The 14,936-nt window shown below is 33.3% G+C and overlaps 1 protein-coding gene across 5 annotated transcripts in view; it reads left to right on the top strand.

The window, feature by feature from the left end:
- The window catches only part of COL11A1 (collagen type XI alpha 1 chain), a gene marked incomplete at its 3' end in the record, with an annotated part of 194,034 nt that overhangs the window by 93,568 nt on the left and 85,530 nt on the right, over positions 1 to 14,936 (top strand). For all 5 annotated transcript variants that reach the window (XM_084242704.1, XM_084242702.1, XM_084242705.1 and 2 more), the window contains 8 exons: positions 260 to 313; positions 3,455 to 3,562; positions 6,490 to 6,543; positions 10,147 to 10,200; positions 10,333 to 10,377; positions 10,522 to 10,575; positions 10,712 to 10,756; positions 14,743 to 14,796. In XM_084242704.1, coding sequence (XP_084098830.1) covers positions 260 to 313; positions 3,455 to 3,562; positions 6,490 to 6,543; positions 10,147 to 10,200; positions 10,333 to 10,377; positions 10,522 to 10,575; positions 10,712 to 10,756; positions 14,743 to 14,796 — 468 coding nt within the window. The remainder of the gene's footprint in view (positions 1 to 259; positions 314 to 3,454; positions 3,563 to 6,489; positions 6,544 to 10,146; positions 10,201 to 10,332; positions 10,378 to 10,521; positions 10,576 to 10,711; positions 10,757 to 14,742; positions 14,797 to 14,936) is intronic.

The following is a 14,936-nucleotide window of genomic DNA, read 5'->3' as shown; positions in this document are numbered from 1 at the left end:
GGTTTGTATTGTTTAAAGAACATGGTTAGATCCCCAAGAACACAGAAAACTTAATAGACCTATTTGTGAAAAATTTCCAAGAGTAACATAGGAAATATGGGGGAATATTGGGAATTAGTATCAAAATAAAGAGGTTTCACGACTAGGATTACTGTTTCTTGGAACCATTTATCTTATTTATAGGATTCATATTTTATAGAGTCATATCTTAGATTTATCCAGAAACTGATTTAACATATCTTTTATTATATTTTTTTAGGGTGAAGATGGTTTTCCAGGATTCAAAGGAGACATGGGCCTTAAAGGTGACAGAGTAAGTAAAAAGGAAATTTGTATTAGCATTACTTGTATGGGTGTGTATCCTAATAATGAAACATATCAATCATAGGATAAATAATGTTTGCACTACTTGAGATTTTTCTCATTTTAGTTTTTATATGAAGATAATATGTTTAAAAATTTTGCAGATAATTTGCTTATATTGCACTAGATTTTCATATATATGTAGTATAGCAATGCCTATCTGTAGGTATTTATGTTTTTTATATTAATAGCTAGACCTCTCTGTGTAAATAGATGATAGATAGATAGATAGATAGATAGATAGATAGATAGATAGATAGATAGATAGATAGATAGATAGATAAATTTTGTAACCACCCTTAACCAAGGTGTACTCAGTGACTCCAAAATATTTTTTTAAGATTTTAATTTATTTATGCATACAAGAACTGGGGTATAAGCCAGAGTTGCCGGGGGTGAGAGGATTCACCAGAGACAGAGTGGGGAGCAGAACAGGCAGATCTACTGAAATACACTGCTGAGGGGAACAGCAAGCAAGATAGGAGAGGTTTGCTGTGCCATGTGGGTCATCTCCCTAGCCGGGGATTGAACTCATGCCACAGTGGTTTGCAATAGCTTGATAGCACTGAGACCTTAACCTCTGTGCCACCAGGGAGGCCCCAATCCCCAAGTATTAAGGATCTTGTTTTAAAAAGCTTTCAGCTATGCATGTAGGAAAAGGCAAGGAAAGCAAATTTTTGGTGTGAAAGATCTTTATTTGGTGTGTAGAGAGGGGAGAGAGAGGAAAGTAGATGGAGAAAGGAGTAGGGAGGAGATGAAAAGGCAGGGGAAAAGAATTTCCAATAGCAGACTCCTGGTCAAACTCTGAAAATTACCCATCCCCATGTGGACAACAGCCAGGCTCAGCTAAAAGTGGGGAGGCCGAGGCCCAAAAGCTTGCCACATGTCTAAGGCACCCTCCAGCAAGGAACCACAAGAAAGGGGTTTGGCAAACACCAGAAAGTCAGGACAGGAGGAGAGGCTTGAAATTTGAAATATGCCATGTAATCCTCCGGGAGGTCAAGGCAATGGTTGTCACTTACCTGGAGCATCCTCCCTACTTGTCCCTTATCACAGATATCTTCTCCAGTGTCTCTCATCTTGTCCCCTCTCGCTTCTTTGTTCCACTTCAGTTTATGTATCTACCTCCCTCCTTCCTAGCCGCCCCCATTCGGGTAGTCCAGTTCATGGCATTCTGAGTGGGAATTGTAGACCAAGGCTGCTGTATGTAAGTGGGGGCAGGTAAACTGGCACCCCTTCACTGCTCTGCGATACTGCTCCCCCTTTTACAGAGGTGCGTTCTGTAATACTTTGAATGAATTCTAACATTTACAGACATTTTCTAAAATGATGATTAAGTTACTTAAAAGAAGGAATTGTTGATAGGTTTGTTCTAAATTTTGTCCATCTATGTGAGCTTTGTTTCCTAGAAACTATATCTGAATTTTCATTATATTGAAGTCTTGAAGTTTTCATTGTAAGTGTTGTATGCTGAGTTTTCTGGAAATGAGTATCTAGAAAACAAAAAGTAATGTGAGTCACCTAAAGTAAATTAAACCTTTTATTCTGAAGACTTATTTTATACTTAATATAAGAGTACCTGATAAGTAATCATACTGCTGAATATTTTTGTTTCTCTAAAATGCACATAAAACCAAGATGGGAGCAATGGCTTACACATTCCAGTTCCTAACACATTAAAAGGGAAAGCCTAGTGTAAAATAAAAATATTTTGCTTGTGTCCCACTGATTTCCAAATTTGCTGTTGTCTGAATGCAAAACAAATCAACCCGTACCCCTCTGGATATAATCAAACAAGCATCAAAAAGATTGATGAGAGAAGAAAAGCCAAAAAGAAGTTTAATAAGGACATTTATATACTGCCTGAACACATGGGAGACACTGAGCCGAACTAAGGAACTTGCCACATAGCTTCATAGTCTATCTTAAATAGCTTTACAACATGGGAGTTGGGGGGGAAAAAATGGAAGGTCAGTTCGGGAGTTTACCAAGGAAGGCAGAGTAAACAAAGTATATAGACTTAAGTACTGTTTCTCAGGGGAAAATGATGAGATTAGATCTCAGTTTAGTGAGGGAGATGCCTTTACAGAGAGATGTTTCCATATAAATGTCTTTAAAAAACAACCAGCACCCAACCTTCAGAGCCCCCCATGAAATCCCAAACTTTTAGGAAGACTGATTTTTTATTGCCCTTCACTATTGTTGTAGAGGAAAAAATTCATTTTCCTTGTACCCTTCTTTCTAGTTCTCAGGCTGGAGTCCTGCAAAATTAAACTGTTTTTAAAACATATATAAACAAGAGAGAAGCAAACAGAAGTTTACTAGCACATCCATCACATTTACCCAGGGGAGTATTCAAAGATCAGCAACTTAAAGGATTGGTTAGTACTTGGGCTTACATAGTATTTTAGCAAAGGAACAATAACTTTTTAGAGACGTAAAAAGACAAAGGAGCCCAATTTTAAGTTGCTGCTGCTGCAAATTGTGGGAAAGTAGGTATGTGAGAAATTAATTGTAGATAAAGGCTAGTTAGTTAAGTTTGTTGTTCAGATTCCTCCATGCCTGCTTCCTGCTCTGGACTGATAAGAGTCTTGCTGCCTCTAATGATTAACTTTTGTCTTTTAAGTAGAGAGAGTGGAAAAGACACCTTTGAAAATTATGTCCTGCTTTTAGGCAAATAAGACGGGGCGGGGGGAGTTTTTCTTGTATCTGCTGCTTCTCAGTGGCCTTCGGCTGAAAATAATCCTTATGCCACAGTGGCCTAATTGGAGTGGCATATTCTCCCTCCCTGTACTATGTAATTTTTTTTTTTTTTTGGTCGTTCCACAACTCAGATGAATTAAAAGGAGTTTAATATGATATTTAGTTATATTGGGCTTCTGTAGGTTTTCAAATGTCAGACTGTACTCAGTTGTTTATTTATTAATGGAAAGATTGATGAAGTTAACATTTTCCAGCTTCTTTGTCATATATTAAACATGAGCACACAAACCAAGAGTTGAAGAATATGACTTTTTGAGAGACTCTCATCTCTGTCATTCCATCTCCAATACAGTTTATGTTACAAGGATGTTATTATTCTACATTTCAGGGAGAAGTTGGCCAGCTAGGCCCAAGGGGAGAAGATGGTCCTGAAGGCCCCAAAGGTCGGGCAGGCCCAACTGGAGACCCTGGTCCTTCTGGTCAAGCAGGAGAGAAGGTCAGTGAACAGTTTTAAATTCAGAGGTCCTTTTGCCAATGATGCTTCATGGTCATTTTATTTTATTTATTTTTTTTAACAATTTTTTTTTAAAGATTTATTTATTTATACAAGAACTGGGGTACAGTCAGAGGCACGGGAGGGTGAGAGAATTCACCAGAGACAGAGCAGGGATCAGAACAGGCAGATGGACCTAAGGCACTGCTGAGGGGAGCAGCAGGCGAGGCAGGAGAGGTCTGCCACACCATGTGGGTAGCTCTCTGGCCGGCCAGGAGTCGAAACCATGATGCAGAGGCTGTGGATAGCTTCACAGAGTGGCGCTCAACCTGCTACACCACTGGGGAGGCCCTTCATTGTCATTTTAAAATATTTTAAATCATATTAAAAATCTAGAGGATTCAATGAATTTTAAAGCATATCCATATACTATTTAGAAGTATAATCACCAGGTGGGTACATTTGTCATTTTAATTCTTCATTCTTTTCTAGTCCCTTCAGCTCTCTTTGTCCACACTGGGCCAGTCACAAATAAAACTCTTCTACATTGGAGGTTGAGAATCTGATATGATAAGTGAAGGATGAAAAAAATCAGTGAAAGGTTGTCTACTTATTAAGTTAAAACAAGTAGAATTATCTTTGTCCCTCAAACTACTCTGTATATTTTTTTCTCTTTTACCTAAACCTGTCTTTTCACAGGATAAGTATTTTAAAGGTAGTGATATTCAGACCCAAATTCAAGAGATTTTAGTATTAATCTGGGCTAACCCACACAGCACTCACTGTATTTTAAAACATACTGGGTTATATGTAATATTTCAAAAAATACTTGCAACCATTACATTTATATTTAGATATGCTACTAGGCAATATTAAAGTTATGCCTCTGGAAAGTATTTTACAATATGATAAACACCTTATAGTGTACTATAAAGGTATATTAAGAAAAACTAGAAATGTCCATGACAAGTTTTATGCCAGTATGTATACTAAAGAAAAACATAAAAAATAATTTCTCAATTTAATTCATGTGATTTCTTTTTTATATGTATATTTGTTATACAAATTTTCTATAATGAGCATATCATTGTTCTATAATAGGTGGAAATTCTATGCTATTTAAGAAAAGAACATAAGGATTATATATTGTTCAGGGATTATTGGGAATTGGGACTGCACACACACACACACACACACAAGTTCCTTATGTCATTATGACTCTTGTGTAATGGTTCTTCTGATGTAGTAGAATAATTTTGCACTGCAAGTTCCCATGCCATTGAGTTTAGGCCATAGAGAAAAAACTAGAGGAAGTTTGTAAGGCCCTAATATCATTCCACATAGAGTTTCACTTGCTATTAGATTAAGACTATCCTAGAATCTTCTTATTGCTTAACCTCTCTCTAGTCTTTGTAAATAGTCTCGGAAACTAACATGAGACCTCGAAACTTCAACTACCCCACAATTTTTCATCCTTAATGTTTCATTAGTACTTTTCCTTTATTGAAGATGCCTGTCACCACATTGAAAATACAAACAAGTTTTGTCTGGATTTATTTCAAAATGACTCCAAAATGAGTAAGAGTCTACATTCTAATGTTGTAATTAACATAGAACACAAAAGCTTTTTGATCATAGTTAGAAAATTTCATTAACCTTGAAATCAGTGGCATTTAAAAAAAAGCTATGATAACTTAATGCATCCAAGGGGACATCATTTAAGGATGCTTCTTAGAGCTTGTTTGCATATTTCACCCAAAGGCTGCTTACCTATGCAGGACTGATCTTGAATCAGCTAGCTCCTTAGTTTTATCTATAACAAGGTCATAAATTATATTTCTAATTTCTTGCCTTTCTTCATCTTGTAAAATATTTATTTTTGTTCCTAAAGCACTGTTAATCTTTTAAGATTTTATGTAGCTTTTTGGGCTTGTATTTATTCTTTTGTATGAATGTACTTAGGAAAAAATCATACTAAGTGCTTGTTAACTTGTTAATGTTGATAAACAATATTTTATATGTGCAGTGTTCTTTTAGAAGTATGTCATTAAAGAAAACAATTTACAGTAAAATTTCACAAGCATATTTGTTTGATTCATATCTTACCTTAGCTTTTCTCTACCTGTATTATTTTAGTAATTTTTTTTCAAGAGAGTAATTTTCTTAGTGTTTTAAAACTTTCAGTATTTATTAAACATCTTTGAACTCATTATAACTTACTTGTCTCAGTATCTTCAGATTGAGAGGTCACCTCATCCCGCTGGAATAAAGTAGTTGCACATTCAAATACCTACCTGCAGGAATTGCCTTTCTCAAAAAACATTATTTTGCTAAGGCTCTGAACATTTGGTGTGTTTATTAACCTACATTAATTTGGATATATGAACAAAAGAAATAATTTTGCTCAAAAATTAGGTCAGAATTTCTTGGTATAAAGATTTAAATTTACTTAATGAGAGAAGGTTAAATAGTTCATGATAGATGCTTTATATTTTCACTGTGAGAAAGGAAATAATTTTATTAAAACTTCAGCGGGAATGATAAAACATAAATGTAGTTCCAACTGCACCAACTAATTTCAAGTAGTGCTTAATGTTGGAAAAGCTTTGGTGTTTTCTTTAGTAATGCTTTAATGTTCACAGTCAAAGGTGTTTTTTTTTTTTTTTTAGCTCAAGGTTCTATGTCTTCAAAGATGGTACTGTCACTTAGATAACAGAGATTAAGTTGATTAACCTTACAGCATTAGAAATGTGTCCAAAGCAACCTTTTATCATATTCAAATGAAAAAATATAATGAAAGTAAAATATGGTAAGAACTTACAAATCTTCCTAGTGTGCAAATATGTGATAATAACTTCAAGAGAAATGACTATCATCATCATGAAACTCAATTCAATTAGAATTTCTTCTTATCATTATTTTAACTTCAGGGGAAACTTGGTGTTCCAGGATTACCCGGATATCCAGGAAGACAAGGTCCAAAGGTAAAACAGTTTTTGCTCAATTTTTATAGTTTATTTGTCTACATTTTATAGAAACTTAAAATTAATCATAAGCATTACGTTTTTAGTTTGTCACATGTAGATAATGAATCTTTAGAAAGCAATTTTGCAAAGAAAAGTCTTAGGGTAAATGAGCACTTGGTATTACAGGGAGCTCAGAGAGCCTAGTGATTGTGCAATATTTTACAAGGCTGATTCATGAAAGGAAAGTGCAGGCAACTGTGAATAGGAACTATTCCCAAGCAGCGTGCTACATATCTAGAGGTTATAAAGTGAATGACAGATGATGGATATTAGCTTTGGATTTTCTTTCTATACCTTAAAATATTTTAATTCTCATTGACTTCTATTTATTTATGTATTTATTTAATTAATAGAAGAACTGGGGTGCAGGCCAGAGATGCAGGGGATGAGAGAATTCACCAGAGACAGAGTGGGGAACAGAACAGGCAGACTGACTGAAATACACTGCTGAGGAGAGCAGGGGGCAAGACAGGAGAGGTCTGCTGCTCCATATGTGGGTCACCTCCCTGGCTGGGGATGAACTCAGGCTATAGCAGTGGTAGTGCTGAGACTTAACTCCTAAGGCACCAGGGAGGCCCCCACCTTGACTTTTTTTTTTTTTTTAAAGAATTCTTTCTTTTATCCTCTTTATTTCCCTTCATTTCTACAGTATTTATTTCCTTGGGCTACTGTAACTAATTTTCACAAACTCAGTGTCTTAAAATAATGAAAATGCACTTTCTTACAGTTGTGGAGCCCAGAGGTATCAAATAAGGTGTCAGCTGAGCCAAGCTCTCTGCCAAGGCACAAACAAGAAAATCTGTCCCTGTCTCTTTGGCTTCTGGCAGCCGCTGGCATTCCCTGGCCTGTGTCTGGAACAGCATTCTCTGCTCCCTGCTCACATGACCTTTTTCCTGTGTGTGTCTGTCTTCTCTTTTTCTGTCTTTTACAAGGACATTTGCCACTGGATTTAGGGACCACTTGGGTACTCCAGGATGATTTCATTTCAAGACATATAACTTAATTACCTCTCCAAAGACCCTTTTTTCAAATAAGGTAACACTCATAGTTCCAGATATTTACATTTTGGATATATCATTTTTAAGGCTGCCTTTCAACCCACTACACCACTCAAATTCTATTTTTGGCTATTTGAAATAGACATATTTTAAGCATAAAAAAGGGATTTTTTAAAAAATATCATGTCTAGGTCTAATTTTCTCCAAATGAATCATAAAACTTAGTTAAAAGTTCACTTGATGCATTGACTAGTTATTTTAAAGGGGCTAAGTGAATTGATATATATTTTGGTCATTAACATTTAGGTAGTTATACCATTGGTTAAATTGGCCTGCTAATCTCTTTCGAGGGGTTTCAGGATGATAATTAGACACTGTAATTTATCCCATACCTCATTGAGGTATTAAAGTCATAATGCATATTTAAAAGATACACTACCATATGTGTTCCAAAATGATAGCTATTTCAAAAATAAATTCTACTTTCTATTTTAAGATAAGGTTACTTTATATTGAAACAGTATTAAAAATAATTTCTGAAAAATTCATACTTCTTGATAACCTATTTCTCCATTAGCTTTGACTTTATGGCCTTTGTTTGTTTCTTCTATCTGAAAGCACATATTGCCTTTTTATGAAAATTGTGTATTTTGTTGTTAAATCCTTATGTGAGAAAAGAAAAAATATCCAAATAGTGCATACCGTTTAGTTACTAACATTTTTGTTAGTTTCCCATACATTTCTTAGAGCAGAAACTATAAGAAAACACATTTATTAAAAAAATTATTGCATATGAGCAATATGTAAACGTAACTATTTATTATATCAGGAAAACAATATTTATTCTCAAAGTTGATGGAATATATTATTTCCATACTCATCAAATACTAGAATAGTTGAATATCATTAATCTATCAGATGTATCTGGTTGTAGGAAAAATGAAAAGACTGAAAGTCCTTCAAAAAATGTAAATCTGCAGAGATTTTTTCCTATATGTGAATACTGCATGTCATAACAGTTGTTCTCAGATTGATCACATAGTTATCTCTATAGGGAGAAATTAGAATATATTTGCAAGTGGGCCATGAAAAAATACTTAATAGTACATACTTTAGGATATAATTTTAACCATCAGCTGCCATAAAGCTTCACATAAGTTTTCCTGACCTGTGGAGGAAATATAAATCAATAGTATCCATCCTGTATGTATCACCTGGAGAAATTATTAAAAATGTGGATTCTTGAACCCCTGCTGTCAGAGCATTTACTTCAGTAGCTCTGTACTGGGACTTGCAGATCCATATGTGGAGCAATCACTCCAGATATTGTTGATTCAAAGGAGCCATTTACCACTTGGAGAAACATCCCTGGAGGAGTAGATCAGTCCAAATGAGTGAATAAGAAAAGCAAATAAAGTGTTCAAGTCATAGGAGGCTTTGTTATGTATCCCTTATTGAACAGGGAAGCATGTGAAGTTTGAGTAGTTACTAGTCTTTGCTAGATATTTTACACATTATTGCATTTAATCCACACTGAGTTAGATGAGTGTATTTGGAATCCCACTTGTGTTAGCAACTCAGGGACCAGGTATTTGAATCCTAATCTTCAACTTTTCATGATATGATGATGAGTAAACCAATCACAGTCATAATCAAAGCACTGAGCAGTAGAAAATCTGCCTGAAGGTATGAGGTAAAGTGAAAGAATTTGGTTATTGGGAATTTTATTATATTATGATATGGTCATGTGTGGACAAAATTAAATAATATTTCACTGTACTTATATCTTAAGATAGTCATTATCAACTGTTAAGCATTATTATTATTTTTATTCATTGTCATCCTTGTTCTACTTCCCACAAATTTCAAAATACATGTAAGTTCTGTACTATTACACATTTTACAGAAGAAAAAACTATGCTGGAGAAGGAAAAGTTATATATCCAACTTACTGAGATGATGTTTAACAAACAAAATCTTGAATTTATATCTTCGGAATTCTAAAAACATGTTTTGATACTGGACTGTCTTAGACTCTGTTAGATCCAACCCAATTCAAACATCAAGCGGAAAAGGTAGAAGTAGAATTTTAGACTCCGATTTGATCAAATAGTTTTAAAATATAAAAAACTGATAATGATATTAATACAAAAATGTTAATTCAGGAATAACATTCTATAAAATTCCCATTTTAATATTGGATTATTCAGACTTGTGAAAAAATAGTATTTTTCTTCAGATTTAAAACAAGTATGCAAAATTGTCAAAAATTTATTTCATATAATTCCCCTTTGTTATTTTCTATATTGAGTATTATAATATTTGATTAAAGTTCAAACTAAAATGTCTCATCAACTCATGCTTTCAATGCTTCCGAGGATTTCACATGTTGCTCTAGGTTTATTTTCAAATGCCAAAATAGAGGTGAGGTGGTAGAGTTCTTAAAATTATATTTTAGGTTTAATTATTACAAGCTTATGAAAATCATTGTGTTCCAAGAAACTTAGTCTGTGACTAATAAACATGTTAATACCATATTTATTGGTTACTTTTTTATTTGCAGGGTTCCACTGGATTTCCTGGGTTTCCAGGTGCCAACGGAGAGAAAGGTGCACGGGTATGATACGCATGCGTAGAGTTGGGGACTATCTGGTGGAATGTTCTTGCCTGAGCATTTATCTCCCTGCACCAGACTTACTATGCACTGTGATGTACTATGTGTTGAAACTCTTTGAACTGTCTTTGACAGGGTGTAGCTGGCAAACCAGGCCCTCGGGGTCAGCGTGGTCCAACGGTGGGTGTCGATTTGCAATAATGATTTTTTCTTCTCATACTGGATTTAACCTTTCAAGATAGTTTTCTTCAAACCTAAAAACTGACACTATGCCTCTGGGTTTCCTTGTCTTTGGATCTATTTCCTCTTTTGTCTTATATGCAGGGCCCCAGAGGTTCAAGAGGTGCAAGAGGTCCCACTGGGAAGCCTGGCCCAAAGGTATAGAGGTCACTTGTACCATTTGTGCTTTGCTCTGAGAACCTCTTCCAGAGCCTGGATATTATGAGATGGAATCAAAACTGATTTTTTTTTTCTTTGTTTCTTTTTTCTTTTTTTTTTTTTTGGTTATTGCCAGGGTACTTCCGGTGGTGATGGTCCTCCTGGCCCACCAGGCGAAAGAGTAAGTATGATAAAATGTAATATAATATAAAATAAATATAAAATATTTATAATGTAATAAAATATAATATAAAATAAACATTAATATTTTACAAGTGTTTAAATTTCTGGGAAAGGGTACATGTGTCAGCAAGCATATATACATAGTCACCCACAAACTCTTAGTTAGGTTTCTAAAATTCCTATTTTATTTACTCCTTTAGAAAAACAAAACAATCAGTTATGGGCTACTAGCTTTGTGTAAAAAATGAGAAAAATATATGTAAATGACTTCGGATGTGCTTTCATTTTTTTATTATTTTTTTAGATATGCTTTTATACTCAAGCCAAAATAAAGATTTTTTTTTAAAGATTTATTTATTTATGCATACAAGAACTGGGGTATAGGCCAGAGTTTTTGGGGGTGGGGTTGAGAGGATTCACCAGAGACAGAGTAGGGAACAGAACAGGCAGACTGACTGAAATACACTGCTGAGGGGAGCAGTGGATGGGTCAGGAGAGGTCTGCTGTGCCATGTGGGTAGCTCCCTGGCTGGGGATTGAACTTGATTTGCAGTGGCTGAGGATAGCTTCATAGGTTGCATCTTAATCCCTTGAGCCACCAGGGAGGCCCAAGATTTTTTTTTTTTTTAAGATGCATACTATCCTTTACATTCCCCTCCACTGCCATTGCTTTCCATGGCCCTGTTGGCAGCAACATGCTGGTAAAATACAAGCTACCAGTAGCCATTAAGCCACGATCAATATTTATTCAAATCAAGATAAAACATCTATTCCAGTAAATAGGAAAGCTATTTAGTAAATTGATTTTCAACTGATATAAGGTAAAGCTAAATACAGATGAGCAAACTGGTGGTTTATTTATTTTCTTTGGATAAATATAGCATTTTTATAGCCAGATTTTTTGCAATTTATTCTGTATTCTAGAATAAAAGACATTAGATTATTAATATTCTGTAATAATTTTCAGTATTATGCTGTCATGTCAGTCTATTCTAGGTTTTTTTTTTAAATTTATAAGGGATGTTTTACAAAAAGAAAAGCAGAAACACTGTGATATATAACTTAAAATTGAGAATAAGTTACTTTTAATAATTCTATGAAGACAATGTCACTTAATTGCTTAAAGGCTGTAGTTCATATATAATTAAATTAAACTTTCCACAAAAGACTTTTCACTGTGAATGAACTATTCCAAATTTAAATCCATGCTTCACATTTTGAGTTCATAAATAATACTTGCTTTTAAAAATATTTTATGGTCAAAATCATCTTTACCAGACAATAGAGTTAAATTAGTTAAAAAGGCTGAATTGTTAAATCAAGTAGAACCACTTAACAAATTACAGCAAAATAAAAAGTTTTGTTTTCAGAGTATAAATTATTTCCTCTTTACACATTTTGCTTATGCATTACAAAGGTTCATGGTCAACAATGTATCTTTACAAGTGAATGCACTTTAGATGACATTTTATTTTGTAAAACAGTAGTGTGAACCTAACAGCATGATTATTTGTAATTGAGAAGTTACTTTGAGAGTAAGAAAAGTGTGTATTGAGAACCAAAGTAAAGGTTGATTAAATATTCTAGTAAGACAGAAAAAAAAATTCAAAAAACATTTATACATGTGTTAGATTTCCCTATGGGCAGAATTTCCTGTATTCTGTATAGCTGATGAAATATATTCATCCAAATATATCCTCATTTTCTGCAAAGTATTTTAAGTATTGTGAACTTAATTCACAGTAATAATTTAGTTATAAATTAGTTAATTCAGTTGCTGAATAATTTAGTTATGCCTTAAGCACAGAGTTGAAGAATGTTAGAAGTTACATCACAAAGATGTTTTCTTCAAAATTTAAGACTTGGAGAATTCAGGGAAAGAATTGTGTGTTAATGTTCGGTTAGAATGGTAACACCTGTTTTGCTCATTTCAATGGACTTAGCTATAGAGTTATGTATAATATATTAAATGCTAATTAATACATAAATATTATATCTATTTTTATTAGGACATTCTATAAGTTAAATACTTTCATACTCAATAATTGTAGATTATGGATGTTTGTTATTAGAGACTTAGTTAATGCAGCTTATAGTTGGGCTTATAAGAATATCGGACTTAGGAAAAACAAAACAAATAATCTCCTTTTGGTGTGCTTAATTTGTTTTGTTTTTCCTAAGTCCAATATTCTTATAAGCCCAACTATAAGCTGCATTAACTGTCTCTAATAAGTCTCTAAAAAGAAAAATACCAGATGGTCTCACTCATAGCAGGAATTTAGAAAATCTAAATAAGGGACCAGGAAAAAGACTAATTGCAATAAAGTAAAAATCAAAATCAACAAGCAACTATAAACCAGAGACACACTACGGTGGGGTGCAGGGGGAGAAGTAGGATTAGGATCAGAATAAGGGGGGTGGGAATTGTATGGGGACTATAACCAAAATGAAAATGCATACATTGTGCAAAAATAAAAAATGATGTAAGAATTATATAAAATAAAATAATTAAAAAACAAATTAAAAAAAAAACTAAGATACCAGTAAAATTTGAATATACCAACACAATCTATGGCATAAGTATATACCCTGCGATATTTGGAATGATTTAAAAAAATCATATAAACTTAATTTTACTAGGCCCTGGGCATTTTACCCAGTAACCTGAATCAGGGTCCAACTTTACACTGAGTATTCATGAGTTTTATACCTCACCTGGAAATATTTTAATACAGTGTTAATATGTTGACAATTTTCTGTGGAATTTTATAAAGAAATACTCAACTTTTTCTTCTTTATTTTACCTTGAGAAGTGATTTTAAACATTTTCTGCTGAAAGAAATTTAAATTCATAATCAAAATTTACTTGAAAAGCAAAATTTAGTGAGCAAATAAGTAACATTTTAAGAAACTAGCAATATAGAGCTTTCTCTATCACATACAGAAATACTATCCTTAAAACTTTATATTTATAATGAATTTATTATTCACAATTTTAAGTTATTGTGATATATATTTAAGAATGAGTTTCATTAAACTATTCAAAATTTATGAATTCCAAAATTTGTCCAGTGTTTTTGATAATTGCCCCACTGCTAATAATGACACCTTTGGGGATTAGAATTTCAACACACGTGTTTTGGCAAAACACATTTTTAACAGTATCTCTATATCTGACATTTCTTTTAAATTTTAAGATAAGATACAGATACTAACAATAATTTGTACTAATTTCTGAAATGGCATTTAAGAATGGCAATAAAATTTCCCTTGGGAAGAATAAACTGATAAATTAATTCTAGTAAAGACCAACTTTAGTAAACTTTATTTTTAATTTTATTATACATAATATAAATTAAACCTATCCTTCTTTTTCTTAATAAACCTCTATGTATTATCTGCCATTATAATGTATACTTTTGTGTGCGTGTGTGTATTTTTTTTCTTTGTTCTGGACACAGAAAGGATTATTTTTTTACCAATTCTTTTGCTGCCCCCACCACAGTCACTGTTAAAAATTGACTTTCTGCATTTTAAAGTTACATAAATATGGTAATGATAGTATAATTAATTAAGCATCAATGCACTGAATGTTAATGCGAATGATTATTAATGAAGTTCTTTTCATCTTATCTGCAAGTTTATAAATGAATAAAATATAATATTGACATACTAAAAATAAATATATTTTAAATATAGGCATTAATTAAGGCATCCATGTATGTGTGATTGTCACTTATTTTTCCTTTCAGTTTTCTTTCTATGTGTGTTTGTAACTAATGTTGAAAGTATAAAATCTGTGAAACCTCTTGATACATATATGTTCTATTAGATTCTAATATGAATTCTGAATAATCACAGTATTCTAGAGTAAGACCATTGATGTAATGTGCAGCTTTGAGTAATGAGGAGTATGAAAAATCATCCATTTTCACATGTCTTTTAAGGCATATTCTCAAATTTCTTCACTGCTTTTTATTTTCAGGGACCTCAAGGACCTCAGGGTCCAGTTGGATTTCCTGGACCAAAAGGCCCTCCTGTAAGTTTCATAGTTTTTCTTTCTTATTCTACCTTGGACAATGTTTTCAAATTTTTAAGAGCGATAGACTACATTTTAAATAATCTTTGCGTACAAATATTGATAAAATCCCCACTAAAATTAAATCACAATCATGCCAT

Source organism: Talpa europaea (genome assembly GCF_964194135.1).
Source record: "Talpa europaea genome assembly, chromosome: 9".
Classification (NCBI taxonomy): domain Eukaryota; kingdom Metazoa; phylum Chordata; class Mammalia; order Eulipotyphla; family Talpidae; genus Talpa; species Talpa europaea.
This window is presented reverse-complemented; position numbering and strand designations above follow the sequence as displayed.